The 23437-nt window shown below is 48.4% G+C and overlaps 2 protein-coding genes across 6 annotated transcripts in view; one reads left to right on the forward strand and one right to left on the reverse strand.

Moving 5' to 3' along the window:
• SLC36A1 (solute carrier family 36 member 1) overlaps positions 1-23437 on the forward strand; it is a 265469-nt gene that overhangs the window by 183135 nt on the left and 58897 nt on the right. The window lies entirely within an intron of this gene.
• On the reverse strand, positions 2544-23416 carry SPARC (secreted protein acidic and cysteine rich). Of its 2 annotated transcripts, none has more exons than XM_039836654.1 (10): positions 23261-23416; positions 14241-14310; positions 12811-12870; positions 12102-12189; positions 10525-10646; positions 8597-8717; positions 7092-7225; positions 6281-6429; positions 4226-4374; positions 2544-3784 (listed from the first exon to the last, which is right to left on the reverse strand). In XM_039836654.1, exons 2-10 carry the CDS (start codon positions 14295-14297, stop codon positions 3756-3758), a joined length of 909 nt encoding a protein of 302 aa, XP_039692588.1. In that variant the 5' UTR covers positions 14298-14310; positions 23261-23416; the 3' UTR covers positions 2544-3755. The 2 variants fall into 2 exon arrangements, with proteins under 2 accessions (XP_039692588.1, XP_039692587.1); XM_039836653.1 differs by having other exon boundaries at positions 12811-12873.

Genomic DNA, 23437 nt, shown 5'->3' on the forward strand with positions numbered 1-23437 from the left:
TGCATAAGGGGTGGGATACCCACCACTTTGGCTCAGGAGACGATGTTAAGAGAGTTACAGATTTGGCATGAATTAGCATTGAATTCATTACGACTCAATTCTCATTTGGACCATCTGATTAGCAAAGAGGAAGTCTCTTAGATTTCTTCTAACAAGAAACAGAGCATCCTTTAAGCCCAGGGCATATGTGTAACATTGATTCATGATTGTGTAACATTGTTTTTTCATTGTAATTATTTTTTATTGTATTTATCTTTAAGGTTTATCTCGATTTATGGTAAATGATACTGATTTTCCACCCAAAGTAATGATATCATTTCTTTTAAATGGTTTTGGGGTTTTTTTAAATAAGTGATTTGATTTAAAGGGGTAGAAAGCACAGATCAAAGGAGGATGTGGAAACACTGCCTTTAAGGATTCTGGGTTCCAAGGGCCCTGTTAATTCAGCTGATTAGTTTTTGCCACAGACAACAGGGGTGCAGCCCCACTCTGCCCTCCCAAGGCCATGGGCTTATTCATGCTTCATGCCATTCTTTGATGCTGCTTTTTCCTTGAAAACTCCGAGGAGCTCCCTATAGGGAGTCATCCAGATATGGGGGAGAAAGCTGTGGGTTCCAGTTCTCCTTTATTTCATTGCCTCATTCCATGACCAAGTCACTCAACCTCCCTGAACCTCAGTTTCCTCATCTGTAAGTTGGTGGCAGAGCTGTTATAATAGTGGGTGCTGGGTAACGTAGGGATGGTCTGCCCCAGGCCGACCAGGGCATAAGGACTACATCCTACCGTCCTCGGAGAATGTCACATCTCCCTCCTTCCCTGAAGGAATACCCCATTCAATCCACGCTCCATGATAGCTCTGTGCTTTATATCCTTTATAGCATATATTTTCTGCCTGAAGCGGTACCGTTAATGAAAGCTCCAGGGCAGCAGGGGCCATGCCCGCCTTCCTCATGAGAACAGAGGGCATGTCTAGCACACTGCAGGCACCTGATAAATGTCATAGAATGAATGATAGCCAATGCCGAGGTTTACCTGTGCTATAGCTTTGCCCAGGTTCCTAGAGATTAGGAGACGGGCGTTGGGTTTGCATTCCTCAAATGGCCAAGACCAAACTGGCCAACCTCTCCCTACTCCTCTCTCTCCTGTTGTATAGAAAAGAGAACAACAGGGTACAGTTTGATTTTTTATGAGTTGTATTATTTTAGTAATTTGAAAATAATTTCAAATAAGAGGGAAAAAAACAACTCTGGGGTTGGCACGTGAAGACTCTGCTCTGTGGCCCATTGTAATGGAGCACACTTTTGGGGACTGTTTTTCTGTCTCTAAGGGGAGTCTTGGAACACCAGCCTGAAATATCCCACGAACATGATGAACATGCATGAGCTTTGAAAAGTTCTGTGGACTTACGATGCCATCTTCCTTCCAAGGCCAGTGTTCTAGTGTTCTTTTTAAAGCAGATCCAATCTTCCACCTCCATCCCTTATTCTCTCTATCTGGTTTAAAACACTCCAATGTCTTCCCATTACACTAAAAGTGAAATTTAAACTCCTTACCATGGCCTACAAGGTCTGCCCACCGCTCCAGCTTCATCCACTGTGACCTGCCCCTCATTTTGTGCACCAGCCACACTGGCTTAGGGCTCCTCGTTCTCCCATCTATCTCAAGACCTTTGCACATTCTGTTCCCTCTGCCTGGAATGCTTTTCCCTCCCTCTTCTCTTCCCCATCCCCTCCACCCATACACTTTATTTCTTCTCTTTTTTTGTGACTCAGCTCAAATTTTCTCAAGGACGCTTCCCAGAGGCCCTAGAACAGCCCCATCCAATAGAACTTTCTGCAATGATGAAAGCGCTCCAGTCTGCCCCGTTCGACAGGGTCATCAGTAGCCACATGTGACTCTCGGGCACTTGAAGTGTCTAGTGTCTCCTGAGGAACCGAATTTTTAATTTTAATTAATTTAAATTTAAATCTAAGTATTTGCAAATGGGTGGTGGCTACCAAATGGGACATTATGACTCTAGGATAATGCTGTGTCCCCCTGTTACACACAATCGTGGTTTCTTATATTCCTCCTTCATTGCACCTACCACAGCTTGTAATTTATATTTAGCTGTGCAATTGTTTATTCCTCACTAGACCGTAAGTTCCAGAAGAACAAATGCTTTTTCTGCTTTGCTACAGTTGTGTCTCTAGCACCTGGCATGGGACCCGGTACATAGTAGGTACATCATAAACATTTGTGGATGGATGGATGGATGGATAAATGAATGGTTAGTGAAAAGAGATACTTGCTTAGCTTGGTGCTTCTGCTAATGAAGTACAGTAATAAAAAGGGTCAGCTCACAGGTCATAAAATTAAAAGTAAGCCAAATTTGTGCTTATAAGAACCATACATTGCCTGTGTATAAATAAGCCTCTGTGTGAGCACAAAAGCATAATAATGCAAAGGTTTGCATTTGCGCAGTTATATACAGACACATATGTCCCATGTCTGCGTGTCAGGGTAATGAGGTCACTAAGACACATGCAAAATCACTCAGGAAGGCAGTTTCTATGTCATTACTTTTTATTTTGAAAGATTTGTCAAACTCTTCACATCATGGCGAGAGTTTGCATGATTAATAAGAAGCAGCTTTTTCATGAAATGCTTGGAGGTGAACGTTCTCAGCCTGTGAGATCTGACCATCCCATTGACTTTGAAGTTTCTCTTGATTAATAGAAGGAAAAGAGTGGGGAGGGGAGAAAAGAAGGAACATGCTAGAAACTGAGGGCAAGACCCCCCTCCCCGTGACAGCCATCCAAGTGTGGAGAATACAAAAAATAAAAAAAAAAACAAAACCAAGTCACCAACTCCATTTTTTCTATTTTACACCTTTCTACACCTGCCTCACTCTTGATTTTGGTCTTCCTGGTCGAAACAGCCTCCCCAGTCCTGAATCTCCCCAAAACAGAAGGGCGAAAGCCTTGTGAGATGTGGTGATCAACCCCCCAGAGGCGTGTTGGATTCCAGAAAATTGATGGTCCACAGCTCCCAAAAGTTTGAACAAACAGCCTAATGTCCAAAGAAATGGCAGTAGAAAGTGAGGGGGGAAATGGTGAGGAGCTGGTTTAAGTAAGAGCTTATATATATTTTCGAAACACAGCCTCAGGTTCTTACTCTCATTTAAAGCCCCAGAGAAACAAGACTGGTTATCTGCGGTTCTGGTTGGTGGGTTTTCCAGGAATTTCTCCTACCACGGGTCCTCTAGTCCCAGAAACATCCTTGTACATCACATGTCTGTTACTTTCCTTTGCCCACCTTCAGGCCATGTGGGGAATACCCCCTGGCAGCCAATACCCTGAAATAAAAATTAACATAAAAGTCCGATTTGGTGAGTATTAGTTTCAAACAGAGAAATAGGAAATCTGAAGATGCGATGTGTTGAAGGCAGATGTGAGCAGATCAGAGTTCCCACCCATTTGCCACTAAGACAACGGGCAGCGCTTCAAATGGCCAGAGGAAAACGGGGCTGTTAGTAGGTGAGCGAGATGACTCGTTAGTCGCTGAGCAAGAGGCCTTGATAGCAGAGTTACAGCAAAGAATGTCATGACTTGGGTTACAATTTCCACGTTTAGCACCGTTAATGTCTTCATTTAAATCTATATTAGCACCTTGTCCCCAGGCAGAACAACAAACCATCCAAACATTTTAAACATTGGGGGAAATGGGAAGGGAAAGGTCAAAGAGAGAATCCGGTAGTGCGGGAAGGCGTGGATTTAGATCACGAGATCCTTGTCGATATCCTCTGTAAACAAGAAAAGAGAGCATGTGGATGAAGACATTCTTTCCCAGGAGTCAGTTGATCGCACCCATCCTCAGGGCCGGGGGCCAGGTGACCAGTCCAAGGTCACCCGGGAAGTTAGTGACTGGGAACTTTGGTCTCCCTGTCTCTGTCACTTATACACTTACACACATGCCAAGTTGTACTTCCTGTTTCCTCTCTAGGTGCCTCCCAGTTCCCAAAATAGTGCTAGGCACAGAGTGAGTGCTAATGCTTGAGGAAGGGAAAGAGAAAGGATGGACCGATAGAGAAGAATCAAGAAGTCACGTGAGAGAGCAAGGCCCACCCAGACAGGCAGAGCAGACGGGAGTTAACTAGGCACAGAGAACAAAGACGGGCAGAGAGGACGGATACACGGATGAGGAGGAAGGAAGAAGACAGCAGCCCCACGGCTCAGACACTCACGCTCCTTGATGCCGAAGCAGCCGGCCCACTCATCCAGAGCGATGTACTTGTCGTTGTCCAGGTCACAGGTCTCGAAAAAGCGAGTGGTGCAGTGCTCCATGGGGATGAGGGGTGCACGCAGTGGGGCCAGCTCGGTGTGGGACAGGTACCTGCAGGGTAGTGGGAAGGGTCTGAGGCGTGGGAAAGCCACTGACCTGCTGTGGGACTTAGAGCACAGCACTGCTCCACACTGAGCCTCAGTTGTCCCATTCACGAAAAGGGGAGGAGTTGACCATAATGTCTAAGGGCCTTTCCAGTTCTGAGGTCCCCTGGGCTCATGACAAAAGTCTCTTGGTGCATTTATTGGTTGCTAATTGGTTGAGTGTTGGGGGGCACAGAAACTTCAAATGAAAATATTCAGCACCTCTCCTATTGGTAGATCAAAATCCGGTGCGAAACAGCAATGTACGTTTCCTATAGACACACATTTATAGAGATGCAAATGCAGAGAAAAGAGTCTAAAAGAAACACAGTAAAATGATGACAGTGCTGACTTCTGGGAAGGAGCATAGGGAAGGACTGGGATTGGAAGGGAAGGTCAAAGGGAGCGCTAACCTTTTTCACAGAGCTTTAGTTTTTCTGGTATATCATGTGATGTGTGAGAGGGAGGCCTCACTCCTCTCCCACTGTCCTCCATTCCTATTCCAGATGGCCCTGAGTCCAGAGCACATGTATGATGTTTTTTCTTGTTCCCCAGAGCCCTCAACGAGTTGTCCTCAAAACACTTCCCCAAGGGGCTGCACGTTACTCCAATTTTCTCTTCAATCCCCAGACCCTCCATGCCCCAACCAAGCCGCCCCCTTCCTTTTCATTGTATACTGGTGGGAAAACTGAGGCCCAGGGAAGGGTAGGGACATAGGCAAGGTCACCATGAAGCTCTGGGACAAGAAGAGGGGGAGGACGGATCCCCTGGCCCAGGCCGGAATCCTGCCAGATGCACAGTCCTTGCAGCTCCACCTGGAAGCCTCCCTCGGGGCCCCTTCCTTGTGGGGGGTGGGGTTCAGCTGCTCGGCCTGAGCTCCAGATGTCCTTCCGACTCCCTCCCCACACCCCCCTCTCCTCCCCTAGTGAGTGACGCAGTTGGATCTCAGCCCTGAAAAGAGCCTGGGAGAGAAGCAGCAGGGAGTTTCCCAGAGCTCAGGAGACCCCAGCCACCTAGGATCCCCGACAGGGTGGCTGGACTCCAGGCTCACAGGCTGAGGCCAGAGCGAGGGGCGAGCCTCCTGGAGAGGAACGTCCCTGGGCACAATGAGCTCCCCAGGCATGTGAACAGAGTGCCGTGCTCCTCCAGGACATAGAGCAAGAGAAGGCTGTGGTGAGGGTGACAGCCTCTGCTCAGCCACAGATGGCCAAGCCACCACCGCAGCTTTCGTGAGCCTTTTTAACTTTCTCCTTCGACTGTGAGACTTCGCAGATCATCCCTCACGGTGTGAGTTGCTGGAAGCAAGGACTGTCGGTTCTGATTGCTGTTAAGTCCCCTACCTAGAATAGTGCTGGGTACATTATAGACACTCAGTAAGTGTCTGTTCACTGACCCACTGCCCGTCTCTTCTGCAATGCAGTGGCACAGCTCTTCGTAACTCATTCGGACAAGAGGCAAGAGCAATCAAACCAAGGGCTTACTATGGAGATGGGACTGGCTCTGTGAACTTTTAAGAACTCTTAGGTCAAGTCTGCCCTGTTGAAGCTGAAGGACTATTAGCATATAGGCCGCCCCACCCTTGACCTGCAGCACCCCCTTGGGAGTCTGGCACTCCTTTGCAACTCACTCTCCCTCACCTAATAGATACCCAGTGTCTAACGGTTTTCTTCCTCCCAGTTCTGCATCCTTTCTCCGGATGCCTGTTCTTTCCCACCCCGGCCTCTAGGCCAACTGTGGGCTCCAGGGCTGGGAGCATCAGAGGCTGCTGAGAGGTTTCTGGCCATCAGTAGCGCACCTATCAGCTCTGCCCCGCGACTGCACTCCAGGGCAAAGCCAGAGCAGCCCTCTCTGATCCTGAGGGCCTGGGGTCTTACCCGTCAATGGGGTGCTGGTCCAGCTGGCCAAACTGCCAGTGCACGGGGAAGATGTACATGTTGTAGTTCTTCTCGAAGTCCCGGGCCAGCAGCTCCACAGGGTGGTCTCCAGCCTCCAGGCGCTTCTCATTCTCGTGGATCTTCTTCACCTGTTGGAACAGAGACCTGTGTGACAAACGGTCTAGGGAAACTGTCCAGCCAGACAGGAGGCCAGAGCAGGCAGAGATCAGCCAACCCCAAGGTTCAAAATGAGGGAAAAGAAGTGGCACAGATGGGTACCAGCATCTCATCCACGAAAGTAAAAGCCTGGAGTGATCTCAGACAGTTCGCTATAGAGTTGCCACATCAAAATGACCTGAGGAGTGTGTTAAAATGCAGCTTCCTGGGCCTTCACAGAGACATTGATTCAGTCGGCCTGGGGTGAGGCCCAGGAAGCTGTACTTTATTAGCGCTCCAAGTGCTTAATATGTCTATTTAAGTTTAAGGTCCATAGACTCAGAAGGAAAAAAGAATAGGGTTATTGCATCTCTTGTTAACACTGGGCTAAGCAAAGTGAGCACGTCTCCTCATTACAGAACTTCTCAGAGCCTTTAAGATGAGAATGTGCACTACGAGCCTTCAAAGGCAGTGAGAAGTCTGTGTCCTAGTGCCCAGGATAAAGGCACTTGGCAGAGCAGGGATGTACGCTTATGCTTGGTGGCCTAGTTCTAGGACTGGGACTGTGGATGTCCACCAGCCCATGGCCAGGAGCCAGCCATCCAGCTCAGGGCCAGCCAGGCTTCCTGGGACAGGCTGGCAAAAGGCTACTTACTCGCAGCTTCTGCTTCTCGGTCAGAAGGTTGTTGTCTTCATCCCTTTCGTACAGAGTGACCAGGACATTCTTGAGCCAGTCCCTCATACGCAGAGGGAATTCAGTCAGCTCAGAGTCCAGGCATGGGGGGATGTCTAGGGTCCAGAACACAAGGGTGGTCAGTGTAGACCCCGAATCTCCCTGCCTGAGGGCCAATATGCTGGCTGAGCCGCTCACCCCGCGCCCTGCCTTCCTCCTACAACCACTTCAATCAGTGACCTCGGCACACTGGCTCCGCCTCCCTGGGTCACAGCGTCTTCACCCGACATGAGCAAAGGAGATTGCGTGTGGGGCAGAAAGCTCGGCACGTGGAAGAGTGTGAAGGCACGTCTGCTGCTCCCGCGGCCTCGCCCTGGTCTGCTAAGGGGAGCGGTTCACTCCAGTGGTGCTAGCACCTTTCGGGGTGATGGGCCCTGGAAGCAGAGGCCCAGGACCTGCACTGGCGATGTCCACTGTTAGAAGGCGTTTGAAGCTGGGAAGCTGAGGAATAACATCGATCTACATTCCCAGCTCAGTGGGAGTGATGGGGTGGGGGTTGGGGAGAGGTCAGCAATGTTTACCCACTGGAACATTCTTAGTAATAATAATTCTATCCTGGTCTTTAGAACTTAGAATTCCAGAATGTCGGACCTGGAGATTTCATCCAAGTCCACCCTCCTGTTGGACCTATTAGAGGTCAGTGTGGAGAAAAGGGACTTGTTCAAGGCCACATTATCAAATCTCATTCAGTATCCGGGGCTCAGGGGTCTGTCCCTCCCTTATCCTTGGACTTATGGAAAGCACCCTGTGTGGTGAGGACCACTACCTTCTTCACCAGCAGCTGGGGAGTGGGAGAGAACATCTGTGATGGAAACACTAGGAGTTGGAGTGAGTAAATAGGCCCCAGAGGACAGTAGAGCCACTTGGTGAAAGGTTCCTTGGCACGCTCCTCAGTCTCACTGCCCAAGAATTCCTGCAGCCCTCCCCCAGCCCTCCTTCTCCAGGCCTGTGGCTTATTTCACAGCCCAGGCGCCATTCGGAGCGTAACTGGGAGAGCAGGGCTAACCACAGGAGAACCCGGTTTCCCCCTCCATCTTTCTGCACAGCTAAGTCAGGTGAGTGGCTCTCTCCAATATTTTAAAAACTCTTTATAGGCCAGGTGGAACATCATTTTTGCTTTACACGGTTGAAGTGGGAAAGATGTGGGTTAGCCCCTTAGAAGAACTTCCTCATCATTAGAGAAGAGAAATTCTCCCTGCTCTCGTGCTTCCATGACTGTTCAGTCCTGCCTGTGAGATGTCCTGAGTGCAGAGTTGACAGGACCCTACCCACAGACAATCATCATTTTATAAATGGGAACTCCAAAGCTCAGGGAGGGGAAGAGACTCGCCCAAAATCTCACATCACGAGAGTGGCAGAGTCAGCATCAGTGCCAGTTCAGTGCTCTCTCCCCAAAAAGGGAGGCTGGACGAACCAAGGAGACTCACATTTGCAGGATCCAATATAGTCCAAGTGGAGTTTGTGTCCCTTCTTGGTGCCCTCCAGGGTGCATTTGGTGGCAAAGAAGTGGCAGGAGGAGTCGAAGGTCTTGTTGTCATTGCTGCACACCTGTGGGCAAAGCATAGAGCACCTCACCTTCATTCCCAAAGCCCTTCACTGCTACCATTTTTGCCCATTTCAGAGATGGGGACACTGAAGGCCAAGCAAGGAACATGATTAGCCCAAGGTCATACAGTGAGTTAGTGGTGAGGCTATGACAAGAGCTCAGTCTTTGGGCTCCCAGGCCGATGTTGGTCTTTGAGCAGAGGCATGACTGATTCGGGCCTGAGATATGGGAAAACAAACCTAGAAGATACGGAAGAGGTGAATTAAAGATGGGGGTGGCCCAAAGGCAGAGTGTGTAGAAAAGAGAACATAGCAGGAATCGGTATCCTTAGAAAGGCCTGCTTGTAAAATTGGTCCTTGGCTGTCATTTGAGACCTTAGCTGGTAAACAGTTCCCTGCACTGTGATAAAACTTTCCACAAATGGAAAGGTGTCTCACTGTGCCGAGACCGCTCATACAGACAATATGGTTTATGCTGAACATCTGCTTTCCTTCTGAGAGTCTGGAATTTGGGTGCATGCTGCACAGAGGGTGCCTATGTGACCAGCCTGCAATTAAAACTTTGGGCACTGAGTCCGTAATGGGCTTCCTTGGGCAAAAACATAGCTCACATGCGGCTGCATATCTGTAGTTGAGGAAAGAGTGTGTTTTGTGAGACCCCTCATGGGGGTAGGGAAAGAGTAAGCAATCCTATGCGTGGATTCCTCCAGACTTTGCCTGTGTCTTGTTCCTTATGATCCTGCTGTGTATCCTTTATACATCACTGTAACAAATCTTGGCTGTGAGTCCAACTGTTTGCTGGGTCACGTGCATCCTCCTAATAAATCTCTGCACATGGGGATAGCCAAGCAGAGACGCCAGTGGCTGAACGAGGGCAGTGGCAGTAATTAGCTTCGTTAGGAGAGGGGGAGCCTCGTGTCGGACCTCCTGTACATACATGTACTTAGTATTACTAATACATCACCGCAGAGGGAGAATTGATGGACATTGCTGACCAGTGGGTTGGGGGGTGAGGAGGAGGGACGAGTTGGAAAGGATGCTAAAATTTGTAGGACAGAGGAGAAGTTGCATTAGGGAGAGAGTGAAGATGGAGAGCCCACATGGGAGGTTGTGGGATTAATACCAGTACTAGATTTGCTATCCTAAGCTAGGTCACTACTAGCGTAATGGTTGGCATGAGTGGGCACTCAGTAAATATTTACTTGGTTGGATGGATGGATGGTTGGATAAATGAGTCCTATTGGGGGAAGAATGGACAAGTTCGAAAGATTTTTTTTAAATAGCACATATTGGGTACTTACTAAGTACCATGCATTATCTGACAAAGCCCCACAACAGCTGTGTGAGATAAGGACTATTTCTAGTCCCTCTTTGGAGTTGAGAAAACTGAGACTTGGAGAGGTTCAGCAACTTAGCCAAAGTGCCACAGCGAACAAGTGGTAGGGATGGCGTTTGAAGTCAACCTTCAGACTGACTCGGAGCCCACATTTTTGGACCTAAAGCTTTGCTGAGTTGGTCCCATGTCAAGAAATCCCCTATCTCAGTTGGCCTGATGTTTGTATTCTCTTCTGAGTCTGGCGTAGAGCTCAGAACGTGGTGCTGCTCTTGCTGGTTGCTGGAGAGATCCAGGGACAGGCAGAGCCTCACCTCTGACTCACCTCCACTTTTGTGCTGTGACCAGATCTAGTGAGGGGACCTCTGAGATTAGAGCTGCTCTGTAGAATCACTAAGCCAACAGTTTTCTGCACAGACACTCTGTGTTGGGAAGGGCCCAGTCCCCCAGCCCCCGCCCCTGTTCGTCAGTGCTCACCTTCTCAAACTCGCCAATGGGGGCAGGGCAGCTGGTAGGGTCCTGGCATACGCACATGGGGGTGTTGCTCTCATCCAGCTCACACACCTTGCCGTGTTTGCAGTGGTGGTTCTGGCAGGGGTCTGGCAGAGTGCAAGGGCATGTAGTTAACATCATCTGGGCTAGTGCGTTCACCCCAACCCAATCCACACTGATCCTTGGGCAGAAGTCCTCGGCTGTGGCCCCCACTCTGGGCTTTGGGTGGCCCTGAGTCCTCCCTTTCTTTCTGCTGAGCCCAGCAATCGGCATTTAGGGAAGCAACTGGCTCAGTCTGGGAATTAGAGATTCATTCTGAGATTATGGTCAAAGACATTTTGGGGAAACTGTAGGCTCAGTCTGGGACCCAGGCACACTGGATGATATAGGGCTCCCCCAAAGATTGAAGCAACCGTGTGTTCTCAGCTCTCAGTTGATCAATCGTAGAGAGGCATTTTTGGATTCTAGAAGAGACTTTCTAGAATGAGTGGGAAAATCATCTCTCCTCACGGAGCCAGGGAGCTATGAGGCCCTGCAAAACAGACTTGAAAGGCTACAGAAGAAAAGGGAGAAAAGCCCCAGGCCCACAGTGGACAATAGGGCCCAGCTTGTCTGGTAAACACCGGATAAGGTGGATGTGGAGGGGGAAGGACCATGATTCAGTAGACTGCCCTCTGCTCCAACAAAAACCGTGCCCTCAGGATGCGAGCTCAGTCTAGCCTTTTCCTCCTGATGCTTGACTTGGGGGTATTTTTGTTCTCTTTGATTAGATGCCTGCTCTGTGAGGCACTGGGCCAAGTGCCCTTATGCCTTATCTTACAATCCTCCCACAGCCCTGGGGCGAGGGTCTGCCATTTTCATCATTCTCATGTTAAGAAATGAGGAAGTTGAGGCTCAGGAAAGCTAAATGAGCTGTCTGAGGGTGCTGGCATAGTGGCCAACAAGTCTAGATGCAAACCTTGGTTGTTTTGCCTGTAAAGTCCATGCTATTAACCCTTAGAGTTATGATATGGGGTGGAGGTGCCAGCATGGTGGGCTGAAGCCAGAGGCCCTAGGTCATTTCTTTTCCTCTGGTGCTAACTCCATGGGTAATATTATACGATTTCTGTCAGAATTCCAGGTCTTATTTCCTCATGACTGTGTGAAATCAAGTAAGCTAACGAGTGTGAAAGCTTTTGAGGTACTCTCACGTCTGCTCCTGTGTGGGGCTGGGGCTAAGATGGTGGCCATCGTGGAGCTCATATAACTGGTGACCTCACTGAGATTCCAACTTTGGAATCAAGGCAAAGCACTGTGAGGGGAGAGGTCACTTTCAGCTGAGGAGCTTCCTTTCCTGCTGCTCACAGCATGGACAGCCTGGCTGTAAATAGGTCTTTTCCAGATTTCAGAGAATATTTCTAACCTTTAAGTCAAAGCCATTTCTCCTCCAGAGCCTACCCTGCTCAGAGGACTCCACCCTGCATTTCCTTGGGAAGGAACCTCATGTAGGCTGTCCCCATACCCCAGGCCCAGGTAGCAGAGGCTAAAGACTGGATGTGACAAGACATGGGGAAGGGACCTACTTTCAGCTACCACCTCCTCTTCAGCTTCCTCAGCACCTTCATCAAATTCTCCTACTTCCACCTGGACAGGGTTGGCTCCCACAGTTACCTGGGGTAAAGGGAGAAGAATGAGTCAGATGGCCTCCCGCCATCCCAGACCTGGAAGAAGGCAGTGCGGGCTGGAGGGGATTCCCCAGAGCTTTAGGTAGCCACAGGGGATAGTGGCTACGAACTGGAAAGATGTGCTGGGCCCAGGTCACAGAGAGCACAGATGCCAGGCCCAGATTTAGATTTGATCTTATCGACCAACTGTGTTCATAGTTTCCTGGGGTCTAATGAGATGCCTCAGATGCCACTGGGGCTGTTAGGGCAGGAGGGGGTGTGCCAAGCCCTCTGCCCCTGCCAGACACACAGGGCGGCTCCCCTTTTATCTGCTCGAGACGTATGGGAAGACTTGAGTGGTCATCTAAGAAAAATGGTCCCACAGCTAAAAAACTAAAAATTTGCAAAATTAGATAACTTCCAAGTATAGGTTTCCATTGAAGGTTTGGGAAGCATTTAGGAGTGTGTCGAGATTGGAGGATATATAGGATTTACTTCTGTGCCGTGTGCATGTGGGAAAGGGACAAATGTCCCGTTCCAGCGTGAGACCCACAGAACCTGCCTGGTTTTCCCAGGTACTGGATGTAGTCAGAGAAGGGCCGGGAGCCTGGGGTCACCACCCACCTACCTCAGATACCTCAGCCACCGTTTCCTCCACTACCTCCGTCTCATCAGGCAGGGCTTCCTGCTGCTGTCGGGAAGAGGAAATCGGGTTCAGAGAGGTCAGAGTCAAGGGCTGAAGTGCCTCTGGCCTGGAACTCTAAAGCTGGGGAGCTAGGAGAGCAGCTCATTGGATGTTCCCAAGGCTGTGCTCAGGCACTGCCATGGGCGAGGTGAGGAAAGCAAAGGCGAGGTCAAACACGGGACCCCATGGGACACCAGAGCACCTCCGCGTTTGTATATTTTACACCTGAGGCATCTATCTGAGCTTTAGCTTGGAACACATTCCATTGCTTTGACACCTGTCAAAGTCTGAAAACTGCTGATGCAGACCACCTCCTCTCATTTCATAGGTGGGAAAACAGACCCAGAGGGAATGAACACTGTGAATTTGAACAGATGTCATTCTCTTCCTCACAAGTGTAATGATATTATTATTATTATTATTATTATTATTATTATTACTATTATTATTTTATTTGGCAGTTCTTCTTGCCATGTCGACTTGGAGTAGAAAGAAGTAAGATAACAAACTCTGAGGCCACTGGCTGCCTGGGGCTGCTTCTAAAAGTAATGTTAACCTTGTCAGATCTTTTGCCAAAATCTACCTGCCTGATCAGCATTGCCAGAGACTACCATCTCTCACAGCTCCTAGTGAAGAGAGGGTGAGGGAATCCCAGGTTGAAGGAAACTGTTTTCTTTTTGTTTGTCCGTCTCAGATTTCTTCCTCCCTCTTCTGGTAGAGGTTTCCAGTTTAGCTTGAGGTAACCAGCATTGACCCTCTGAGTGTAATTCAGATGGCAACCTCTCTGAGACTGTCCATAGTTCTTCCTCCCAGATCCTGGAAATGCCTTCTTCCAGTCTTCCCCAAGGCCTTTGATTTTATAATCTACCCCTACATCTGTACCCCGCCCCAAGTTAGTCTTATTGGAGTCTGTTGCTTGCAACCAAATAGCTCTCACCGATTCAGAAACTAACCCATTTCTCTCTCTGTGGCTTCACTCTCTCGCCCGACATCACCCCCCTGCCTTTCACCAGCACCCGCCCCCCCCACCCCCCTTCACTTCTCATAAAATCTTCCCCATACCATATATACCATAGTGGTTCCCTCCTTCTACAGCAATCCTAGTCTGTTTCTGGGAAGCTCTGACTGCTAAAAATAATCATTGTCACATTACATGGAAATCTCTCTTCTCTGGAATCTCCACCCAATGGTCCTCATCCTGACATTTTTATCCTGAGCTTATTAAAGAAAAAAAATCTTAAAAAAAAAATAAGATAAATAACTCAAGATGGAGAAGTCCCTGTCTGCTCTGAGCATCCAGGGCTGACAGATTCAATGGCCCCGAGCTGGTGGTGGGAGGGAAGGCTGAGCAGAGATGATCTCTGGGTACTTACAGGGGCCGCCAAGGCCCGCCCGGCCAGGCAAAGGAGAAAGAAGATCCAGGCCCTCATGGTGATGGGAACCCTGTGGGGAGGAGAGAGATTGAGATTTCAATGAGTGGGAGGCTTCCTAGTGGAGAGTTCCTTCTGATGCCGAATTCCTGTGATAGGTAAGATAATTTTAGATGGTACATGTTAAATGATAGTGAGAGACACGGGAGAAAGTTGCTTCTACTCAATTCTCTTTCAACTCTGGGTTTATAAGAACATCTTGGTTTGGCACTAAGATGTCTTCAACACCTCTTTAACACTCATCTGTCTCCCTTTGTAACAGAGAGCAGGCTTCTGGCTCAGAGCCTGCTCGGGAAACTATATCCTGCTGGAATTCAACAAAGTTGTTTTATCTTCTTTGTATTTATTTTTATAGCTTCCTTCCATTGACGACAAAGGTACACAGATTTTTCCATTTATGGATACAAAGTCTTCTTTCTCAATACATCTATTTTAAGTTTTTAAAAAGTGATTGCGAAAGTGATTGGCTAGTTTATCAAGTTTGGGCGATTCCGAACCAGATCATGTTCAAGGGCTCTTCGGATCCCTGATGTTCTAAAAATTTTTTTCTATCCTCCCACCAAACTCTTCTCTTCCTCCTCCTCCTCCTCCTTCCTACCCGCTATGTATCGGGAGAAGTTAACAGGCAGCAACTTCTTGCCAACTTGAGACAATGAGATCTATATTTGGAAACAAAGAATAGCAATAGCCTTGGAGTGCGACCTGTGGAAACTTGAAGGAGGCCACATTTTTCTTCATTCTACCCAGAAGGGACGGCGCTTCTCTAGGTTCTCTAGGGAGACGATCCAAATGCTTGCATGTGTTGCGTGTTCTCTCTCCCCATCACAGCTACAGGATGTTAGCTGTGATTTAGAAAACTCTTCTGCCCTGGTCACTGCTAAGAGCTCACTCTTTAGATGCTGAGCTCGCGACTCATGGCTGACAGAGATCTTGGAGCCGAATCTCCTCTGATGATTCTATGCCAAAAATGCCGTCCCTATCAGAGGATCTGTGGTGGGGACATTCGATGTCTTCTTCTAACTCAATGGGCTTCCATTTTCAAACGGCTTTGGAAAGGTCTTTCTTATACGGATCTAAAGTTCCCTCACCCAAATTTCTGGTCTACTCTGTTTCTCCTCCTATGGCCAAACAGAAGAAACATGTTTTCTCTGCCCACAAGCCGCTTTTAGTCAAGGTGAACAGTGGCTGTGTCAACCCTCTATTGTCTGTCGTCCCCACAAACTTACAGATTGGGTCCATCATCCCTACTTCCTTCTAAGACTTCTCAACTGACCAAGCACCTTGGAGGGATCATGGAAAAAAACACTTGGCTTGGAATGAAATGCCAGGAGTTCTTGTTCCACCTGAATAGTATCTTGGCGAATTGGTGATGTCCTTCATCTTCTCCGGATCTTGGTTCCTCTTTCGATTAATCGAGAGTTAGACGAGGTAAACTTTGAGATCATAGGCTCGGCCCTTGAAACGTTACAGGCACATGCTGGTCTTGACACCCATTATCACCTCTGTCTTCAGACATTTTCACTTGGATTATAGTATTTGGGTAGCAGAAACAGGCAGGAGAAGAACAGACTTCATAATGGTCCTTTATTTGATTAAAATAGACACAAAACCTCACGTCTTATTTTATGGAGTGTACAGGATATAAAACTAACAGAAATTTAAAGGAATCGACCTGGGAGCTTGGCATTGTTTCACCATGGCCCCAGCTCCCAGAGAAGTCCTTTCTTCCTTTCCAGGCGGGTTTTGGAATGTTTCCCTCCCACACACAGTTGTGGACTTATTTTCCCCAGGCCAGAGGTGGAAAAATCTCCCTTCTTCTTTCCCCATTTGGAAGACACAAGCAAAACAACTCCTGCCTGTGGCTTCAGACGAATGGAACAGGAGAGAAAGCATCAATGAAGGACTTGTCTGGGATTATTTGAAGTCGAGGGGTCAAAGTGAGACTGAGAGCTAAAACAAAAACTGTCACCTTGTCTGGGCTCCAATGACAGAGAAGTCATGTTATTGGAGAAATAGCCCAGCTAGGCCTGGAAAGGTAATAAGCCCAGGCTAGAGAGCCAGGAAGACCGCCAGGTCCAGAGCCTGTGCTCCTCTGAGCAGAGGGACCATGCTCTCCTCTCCGACCAGGGAGAGGTGAGTGTGGCTCTGTCATCTGTCCTGCCTTGCCACCGTTTGCACTTCTTTCCCAGTGGCTCACTCACCCTCTCTACCTCCCTCATCCCCAGTGTTGCAGCCAGAAGAGAAAAATAATTCCAAATCTTGCTGTGCTTTAAAGGCTTCACATGTACACTGTCCTCTTGGAGCCTCTGACACGTGGCAGGTAGGCAGACAGGCACAGGAGGCTCTTAAGCCCACTTTGCAGATGAGGAGTCTGCAGCTGAGAGAGGGGAGGTCGTGCAGCATTCAGGCCTCTTCCAAGCTGACAAAATACCTCCTCATGGAGTTGGGCTGGGGCTGATAGGGATTATATTCAGAGACTGGTATGGGAGCGGGGGACAAATGCATAAAGTGAGAGTGTTAAGGGCACGAAACCTTGGAGGGGGAGTTATTTTCCAAATTTTGGGTTCTTCCTAGTGCCCAGTGATGCATCACTCATCTCATAACCCTTTCCCTCCAGATGATGGGGCAAGAGGGAAGCTGGACTGTTCTTGGATGTACAGCCATGCTCACTGCATAGCCATGAGATCCCTCTCTGAGCTTCTCTAAAACACCACTGGCCAAAGAGGCCAGGCGCCCATCCTGTAAAGCTAATAAGTGCAACAGTAACCCCAGCAAGGTCAGAACACAAGGTCAAATGCCGTCATTCAGAACTTATCAGCTGTGCACACATCCTTTGACAATCAAACCAAGGCCTGGCATGCCTAGTGAAAATATAAACACCTTCATGCAAATGACCAGCTTGAAATGAAAACTCCCCCCTTTGTATCTCTTTAGTTTGTGATGATGCATATGCTTGTCCTTTTCAAAACGTTTTCATAATCCATCATCCCGCTGGGAGTTCAAGGTATGTCTTTCTGGCTCTGTAGTACAGGTAAGAAGACTTGAGGCCCAGAGAGGGAAGAAACCTGCCAAGAGCCTCAGGGAGCGAGTGGAGGGGCCGAATGAGGACCCAGACAGCCCCACTCCACACTGGCATGCTCTCCAGCTCACAATTTCCCTTGGCGGTCGGTCCCTCCCAGGCGCTCACGTGAATGGGGCCCAGTTAGGCGGTGAACTGGCCCGAGGTGCACAGAGGGGAGGTAGCCTGAGCCAGAGGACGAACAGGAGGTGTATTTCCCTTGGCTTGATGGTCATCAAATGTAGACACCGCTCACCCGCATCCCACTGCCACCTCCTTCTCCTGTTTCGTACACCGAGTCCCTTCCTTTGCCTTTATTTGCTCTGGAGATGGCTAAAAACCCATCCTCGGCTGCCAGCAGGACCCGAAGCTGAGGTCACTTCTCTCTCTCTTTGAAAAGACTCTGAGGACGGAAAAGTACAGCCAGCCCCCTAGTTCATTTCCCTCCCTGGACACTGAAATGTCAGAACTGGGGGAAATCTCAGAATCAAAGAATTGTAGACTGCGCCTCTTGGCATCATAGACTTTTAAGAACGTGAAGCACAGAATTGGAGTTGTAATCTCAAATCCGATTTGAGTAAAACGTTCATATGAAGCAGTGAAGTCCAACTGAACTTTCCAAGATGATGAAAATGTTCTGTATCTGACTGTCCACTGTAGTAGCTACTAGCCACGTGTGGTTATCAAATCCTTGAAATGTTGCTAGTGCAAATGAAGAACTGAATTCCTCATTGTATTTCATTTTAATTAATTTAAATCTAAATAGCTACATGTGGCTAGTGGCTACCATATTAGACAGAGTGGTTATAAACTTTTTAGAGACAGCATAGCATAAAGGTAAGCTCAAGGCCTCTGGGGACAGAATGGGCCGGTTCAAATCCTGGCTCTTCTATTAGCAGTTGTGTGACCTTCAGAAAGTGACTTTCCCTGTCCGGGCCTCAATTCATTTCTCCATCTCTAAAATGGAAATAACACACCTATCTCGAAGGACTCGTGGGGGATTTGCATGAGAGAATATAAGAAGTAAGCAATGTTGTTTGGAAGAGCATCTTAAAATCCAAGAATCCCAGGATCTCTGTCCCCCTCAAATCCAGGGCAGGAATCCCAGCTCTTTGTCTGTGGAGAAAGGGGGTTGGGGTAGAACAAAGGAGACATTGCTCCTCCTAGTCTAGGGGACATCAGCCCAGCCTCCAGGCTGGCCTCTTCGTTGAGCTGCTGACGTAAAACAAGCATCTCGCCCCCATTGTTTGGCTTGGAAACAGGGCTTCCAAAAACACACGTTCGTGGTAAACAAGCCTAAAGAGAGAAAAACAAATCGAAAGGCTAAAAAGGAACCCATGAGCCAGGCCCGCCAGGAAGCCAGGACTGAGAAAGAGGGCCGAGCCAGGCCAGAGCGGCGCCACGGCAGCTGGTGTGGCCACACTGGCACTTGCACCTCAGGGAGCAGAGACAGCCACTCAGCTGATGTGGAAGCCATGAGTCCTGGGACCGAGTCTTCTTGGCAATGTTGCCCAGCTCACGGTGTGAACTTAGGAAAGCCTCCTCTACTCCCTGGACCTCACCTAGCCCCTCTCGTCTGCACAATGAGGAGGTTGTTTTAGATCAGTGGTCAAACTTAATGCAAGCCAGGACTTCCTTTCTACAGAAGTCTAAAATCTGAAACAGCTAAAAAACCCTTTTGCATTTTTGGAAACATGAATGTATTATTATCTATTCAATAAATCATCCTAAAGTTAAAAAACAAAAGCATGTAAAGGTGAAGTTGAGGTGTGGCTGAAAGTCCTGTACACATGGGCATCCCCCAAGATGCCTTGAAGCATCTCCAGGTTCACCCAGAACAGTTTGAAAATCCTGGGGCAAGGTGGTCTCTAAGGTTTCAATGGGCCCCGACATTCTGTGTCAACTCAGGCAGATGCCTTTCAAGGTATCACTTTCCCAACTTGCTCCTTGACTCTCTGCTTCTACTTCTAATATTTCTTACTAGAAAGAAGGAAACTAAGGAAAATTTTGAGGGTGTTATGGGTGCTCAAGCCTAGGATTGAAGAAGTTCTGGGGCAACTCAGAAGTAGACCTGGAGTCTGAGACTGGAATCAGCTTGACTGAGATTCCGTGAAGGCATCTAAGATGCCACGTCTCACCATGGTTAGGAGAGGCCCTAGGGTGGAGCTTCAGGCTCTCTTCCTTGTCTTCCCCTAAGGGCCACTGCTGCATCCGTGTGACCACAAATGGAGGGGATGAGAATTAAAAGTGTCCAGTCTGTCACACCCTAAAGATGTGAAATTCGTGGCATATATGCCTAAACCTGCTCTTCCTGTGCATGTGGCAGACATTACTAATCGATCACATGACCTGTTCCCCTAAAGTCCGGAGTGGCGTCTGAATCCTGAACGCAGTCTCCTGGTAATCACTACCAATGGATTGTGAATTTCACGAGCCCTGTGAAACTTCTTTGCCATGCTTCTGATTTTAGAAATAGAGAAATTGAGGATCAGAGAGGGAAAATGACTCGAGGTCACACAGCAAGCTGGTGTCAGCTAAACTTCCAGATGTTAGCCTTGTTTTATTTTGTTTTCATCCAATCAATTTGCTATCCTAATGCCACAACTAACACAAGATGACCCAGAGGGATTCCCAGATGAAATATGTTAACGGCAAGTTTCTGAAAGAACTCGGCTCTGGAGAGAGTTGTTATCTTCATCCATATTTTCCCTACAGACATGGCCTTGAGGACCTCTGTGTGAAGCTGTATATGTGTGCCTGTGTGTGTCTACCTGTGGTAGACACACACAGCATGTCTGTTTCAGCTTATGTAGGCAAGGGTCAGAGTTTGAATATGCATCAAGATGTTCACCTGGAACTTGTCTGTGAATCAAGGTGTCATTCAGAGAGAGGTATCTGAGTGCATGACCTTCTGGGTCTGCTCATATATTAAGGCAGTTATTTTTAGCTGTGTCCGTAGGTGCCTGTTGGTGAAACCAATGTTTATACTGTTCATCCTAGTGGGTTTGTGTCTGACCCTGTTTATCTCTGCACTTAGCTACCTATCTAAATAACCTCAAAAAACAAATATTCTCCTGTTTACGTCACCTCCTCAGCTCTTTCCTCTCCTCCACCATCCTTTCCTATTTATAGCTTATTTTCAGCAAGGAAAGCTGCTCTTGTGAATAGCAAACCCTAGCCATGCTATTGATTGACAAGCCTCTACAGATGGATAAAGATTTTAGCAGGACCGTGATACAACCCAAGATCTCCTGGCCCCTCTTCTCTTGTTTCCTTTTTAACTAGGGGAACAGGAGATAGTAAAAATATAGGCCAGCTATTCCTTCTAATGAAAGCAACATCCAGGACTTAGGTTTGCAGGACTTCAGAGCTGGAAGGGCACGTGGAGACCATCTAGCTTAGATTCTCCCGTTTAACAGGTTGAGAAACTGAGGCCCAGAGAAGGGAAGGGTCTTTCCCAGTGTCACTCCCTGTGAGTGAGGACTCACCTCTGCTTGTGCTATTTCCACACTGAAGGATACAACATTCTTGGGAAGGACTCAAAAAAGTGCCCACATCAAAATGAATTTAAACAATGCATTTTTAATATGCCTCTCCGCACTTTTAGTAAAGGGAAGCTATATACAACTCGCAAGATGGAGCTGCCGGAGAAAAAAACTATAAACGATTTCACCAACTCTTTGGATGCCATAAATCCATCGGTCATAAAAACCCATTGCATTAGGTGGGAGGGCCACCATTTAGCAAATGCTTCCCCTGTGCATTGTCCCATTTTGCCCATATAATTTTCCTTTGAGGTGGCTGCTGTTACTACTCTTTAACCAAGGAGGAAACCTATCAGAAAGAAGTGATTAGTTCAAGGTCAGATGGCACCTTTGAGGCAGAGGTGGAACTAAAACTCGGGTTTTCCAACACCATGTCTGGGAAGCTTATCACAGTCCCACGGCTGCCCGGAGGGTCCTTGGATATCATTAGGGCAGGGCCTAGAGTCTGTTTTTCTGGTATTTGGGGACACAGTGGGGTGGGGGACATTCAAAATGAGCCTGATATACTCTCCCAGCCAGCAGGCGGGGACCCTGGAAAAAAAGGTTACCGTGGCAACTCGCATTCCTCCTAGAGTGAGTCATGGCAAAGAAGAGCCTTCGGTGGGTGGGACTTGGAGAAAGTTTCAAAAGTTGATTCCTTCCCCAGGCATCCCCCTTTCACCCCCCCTCCCTTTGCTCCAGGCTTTGTCGATGTGGCAGCTGATGGCTGCGGGAGTTAACTCTATCTTCCCCCGACCACTCCCATTTCAAAAATTTTCACCCTCCTGCACATAAATATTTGCTTCCAGTCCCTACACACTCTTTCTCTCACATCATGCCTTCTGACTATTTTGGAGGTCATGCATCCATTTGAGAATATCTTAAGACTAAAGGCTGTGAACACCCTCTTGTGCTCTCTGTCTCTAATACACACACACACACACACACTACTGTATACACAATTTTAAGGGGCTTGTAGATGCCTTGAAGCCCATTCGAAGGCCAGTCCATAGATCCCAGTTTAAGAGACCTTCCTTTGAAAGTTTCAGAGGACGTCAGACACCCCAGAGACTGCCAAGTCCAATCTTCTTACTTTACTGATAGGGAAACTAAGTCCAGAGGAGACACTTACCTAAGACCACACATAAATGTGAGCCTAAAGTCTGCCATTCTGCTTCTGATTTGCTTCTGATTCTCACTCTACCATCAGCGCTGGAGTGCATAGAAATTTAACCTTAGAGAATGGCTGGTGAAAACATTTTCTGCACGTTCCGTATAGAACGATGTCCTTTCCTGAGGAAAATGGGCACCTCTCTGTTCCCTTTTGGGCAGACTGGGCTGCTTGGAAGACATGCCTCATTCCAGCACCCCTCTCCCTTGGTGTCCTGCAGGTCTTGGGATGTCCACTCATCAACTGACCAATGGAGCCCAAAAGGATAAAGATAGGAAGAGGTTCATCTGAAGAAGACCTAACACCTTAAAAGGCTAGACACCAGTCCTGTGTAGGGTTTGGGCTTCTCAAAACAAGGAGGTGTGAAAAAAGCTGTCCTGGAACCCTCTCTGCCTTGCCTTCCCCTTCCCCACTTCTCAGCACATCCTCCCAGCACCCAGCTTCCCATGGGACCCAGCACCCTGGCTGGAGGATACCAGATGTCTGGGGTCTTCAGATCTAAACACACTAAGGGCTACTGCTGGTGAGTTCCTGTGTTGGCATTCCTGGGGGCCCAGGGAGGGAACAATGCCTAACCCAAGACAGACTGGTTGTGCCTCAGGAATCTGTGTGTATGTTTGGGGACAATTTGAGGGAAACAGGAGCCTTCCCAGAGGTGCTAATTAAAGATGAAGATCCCTTTTGCCTTCCAGAGATGAATTTATCATGCATACTAAGTCCCTTTTGGAAAAGAGCCCCTGACCAAGAACCAAATCTAAGAAGTTTCTTCTCCTACAGTAGGGAGCGGGGCAGACACTGGCCGTAAGCCGGTCCTCGTTGCAGCTGTGACCAGATCAGATTCCCGGGAAAGGAGGAGGCGGCCACATTTGCAAAGGTAGCAAAGAGGACAGGCAGGCAGCCTCTGAAACCAAAGACAGACACAGAAAGAGAATACTCCCTCCAAGACATATGGAGATTATTTTCTGCAAACCTAAAAGGGAGACCAAGTTATACTGACTGTACCCGAAAAGCAACAGACAGGGAGGGAGTCGGGGGCCCCTGCCCTCAAGGGGAGAAGCAGTGAAGCCCAAAGGAGAAGCACAACCCCTGTCTCTGATTCCAGACCTCCTAGCACAGCTTCCCCTCCCTTGTACACTCACTGGATGGGTGAATAGGGTGCAGGGGTTGATGCGGGCCGGAGAAGAGAAGGCAGGGCAGGGGTCGTGCATACCTCAGTGGCAGGCAGGCAGCAGGCTGAGCTCTCTCCGGCGGTCTGAAGGTCCGCGGGAATGTGGAGGGGTTTAGAGCCAGGCAACAGGAAACCACTCAGAACTCTGGGCTGGATCTGTCTCCCCCTCCACCCTATGGTCCCTCCTCCTCCTCTGTCTCCTCCTTCCCCACCTCCCCC

This window comes from Pteropus medius, unplaced genomic scaffold (assembly GCF_902729225.1).
Source record: "Pteropus medius unplaced genomic scaffold, Ma_sr-lr_union100, whole genome shotgun sequence".
NCBI classification, from domain to species: Eukaryota; Metazoa; Chordata; class Mammalia; order Chiroptera; family Pteropodidae; genus Pteropus; species Pteropus medius.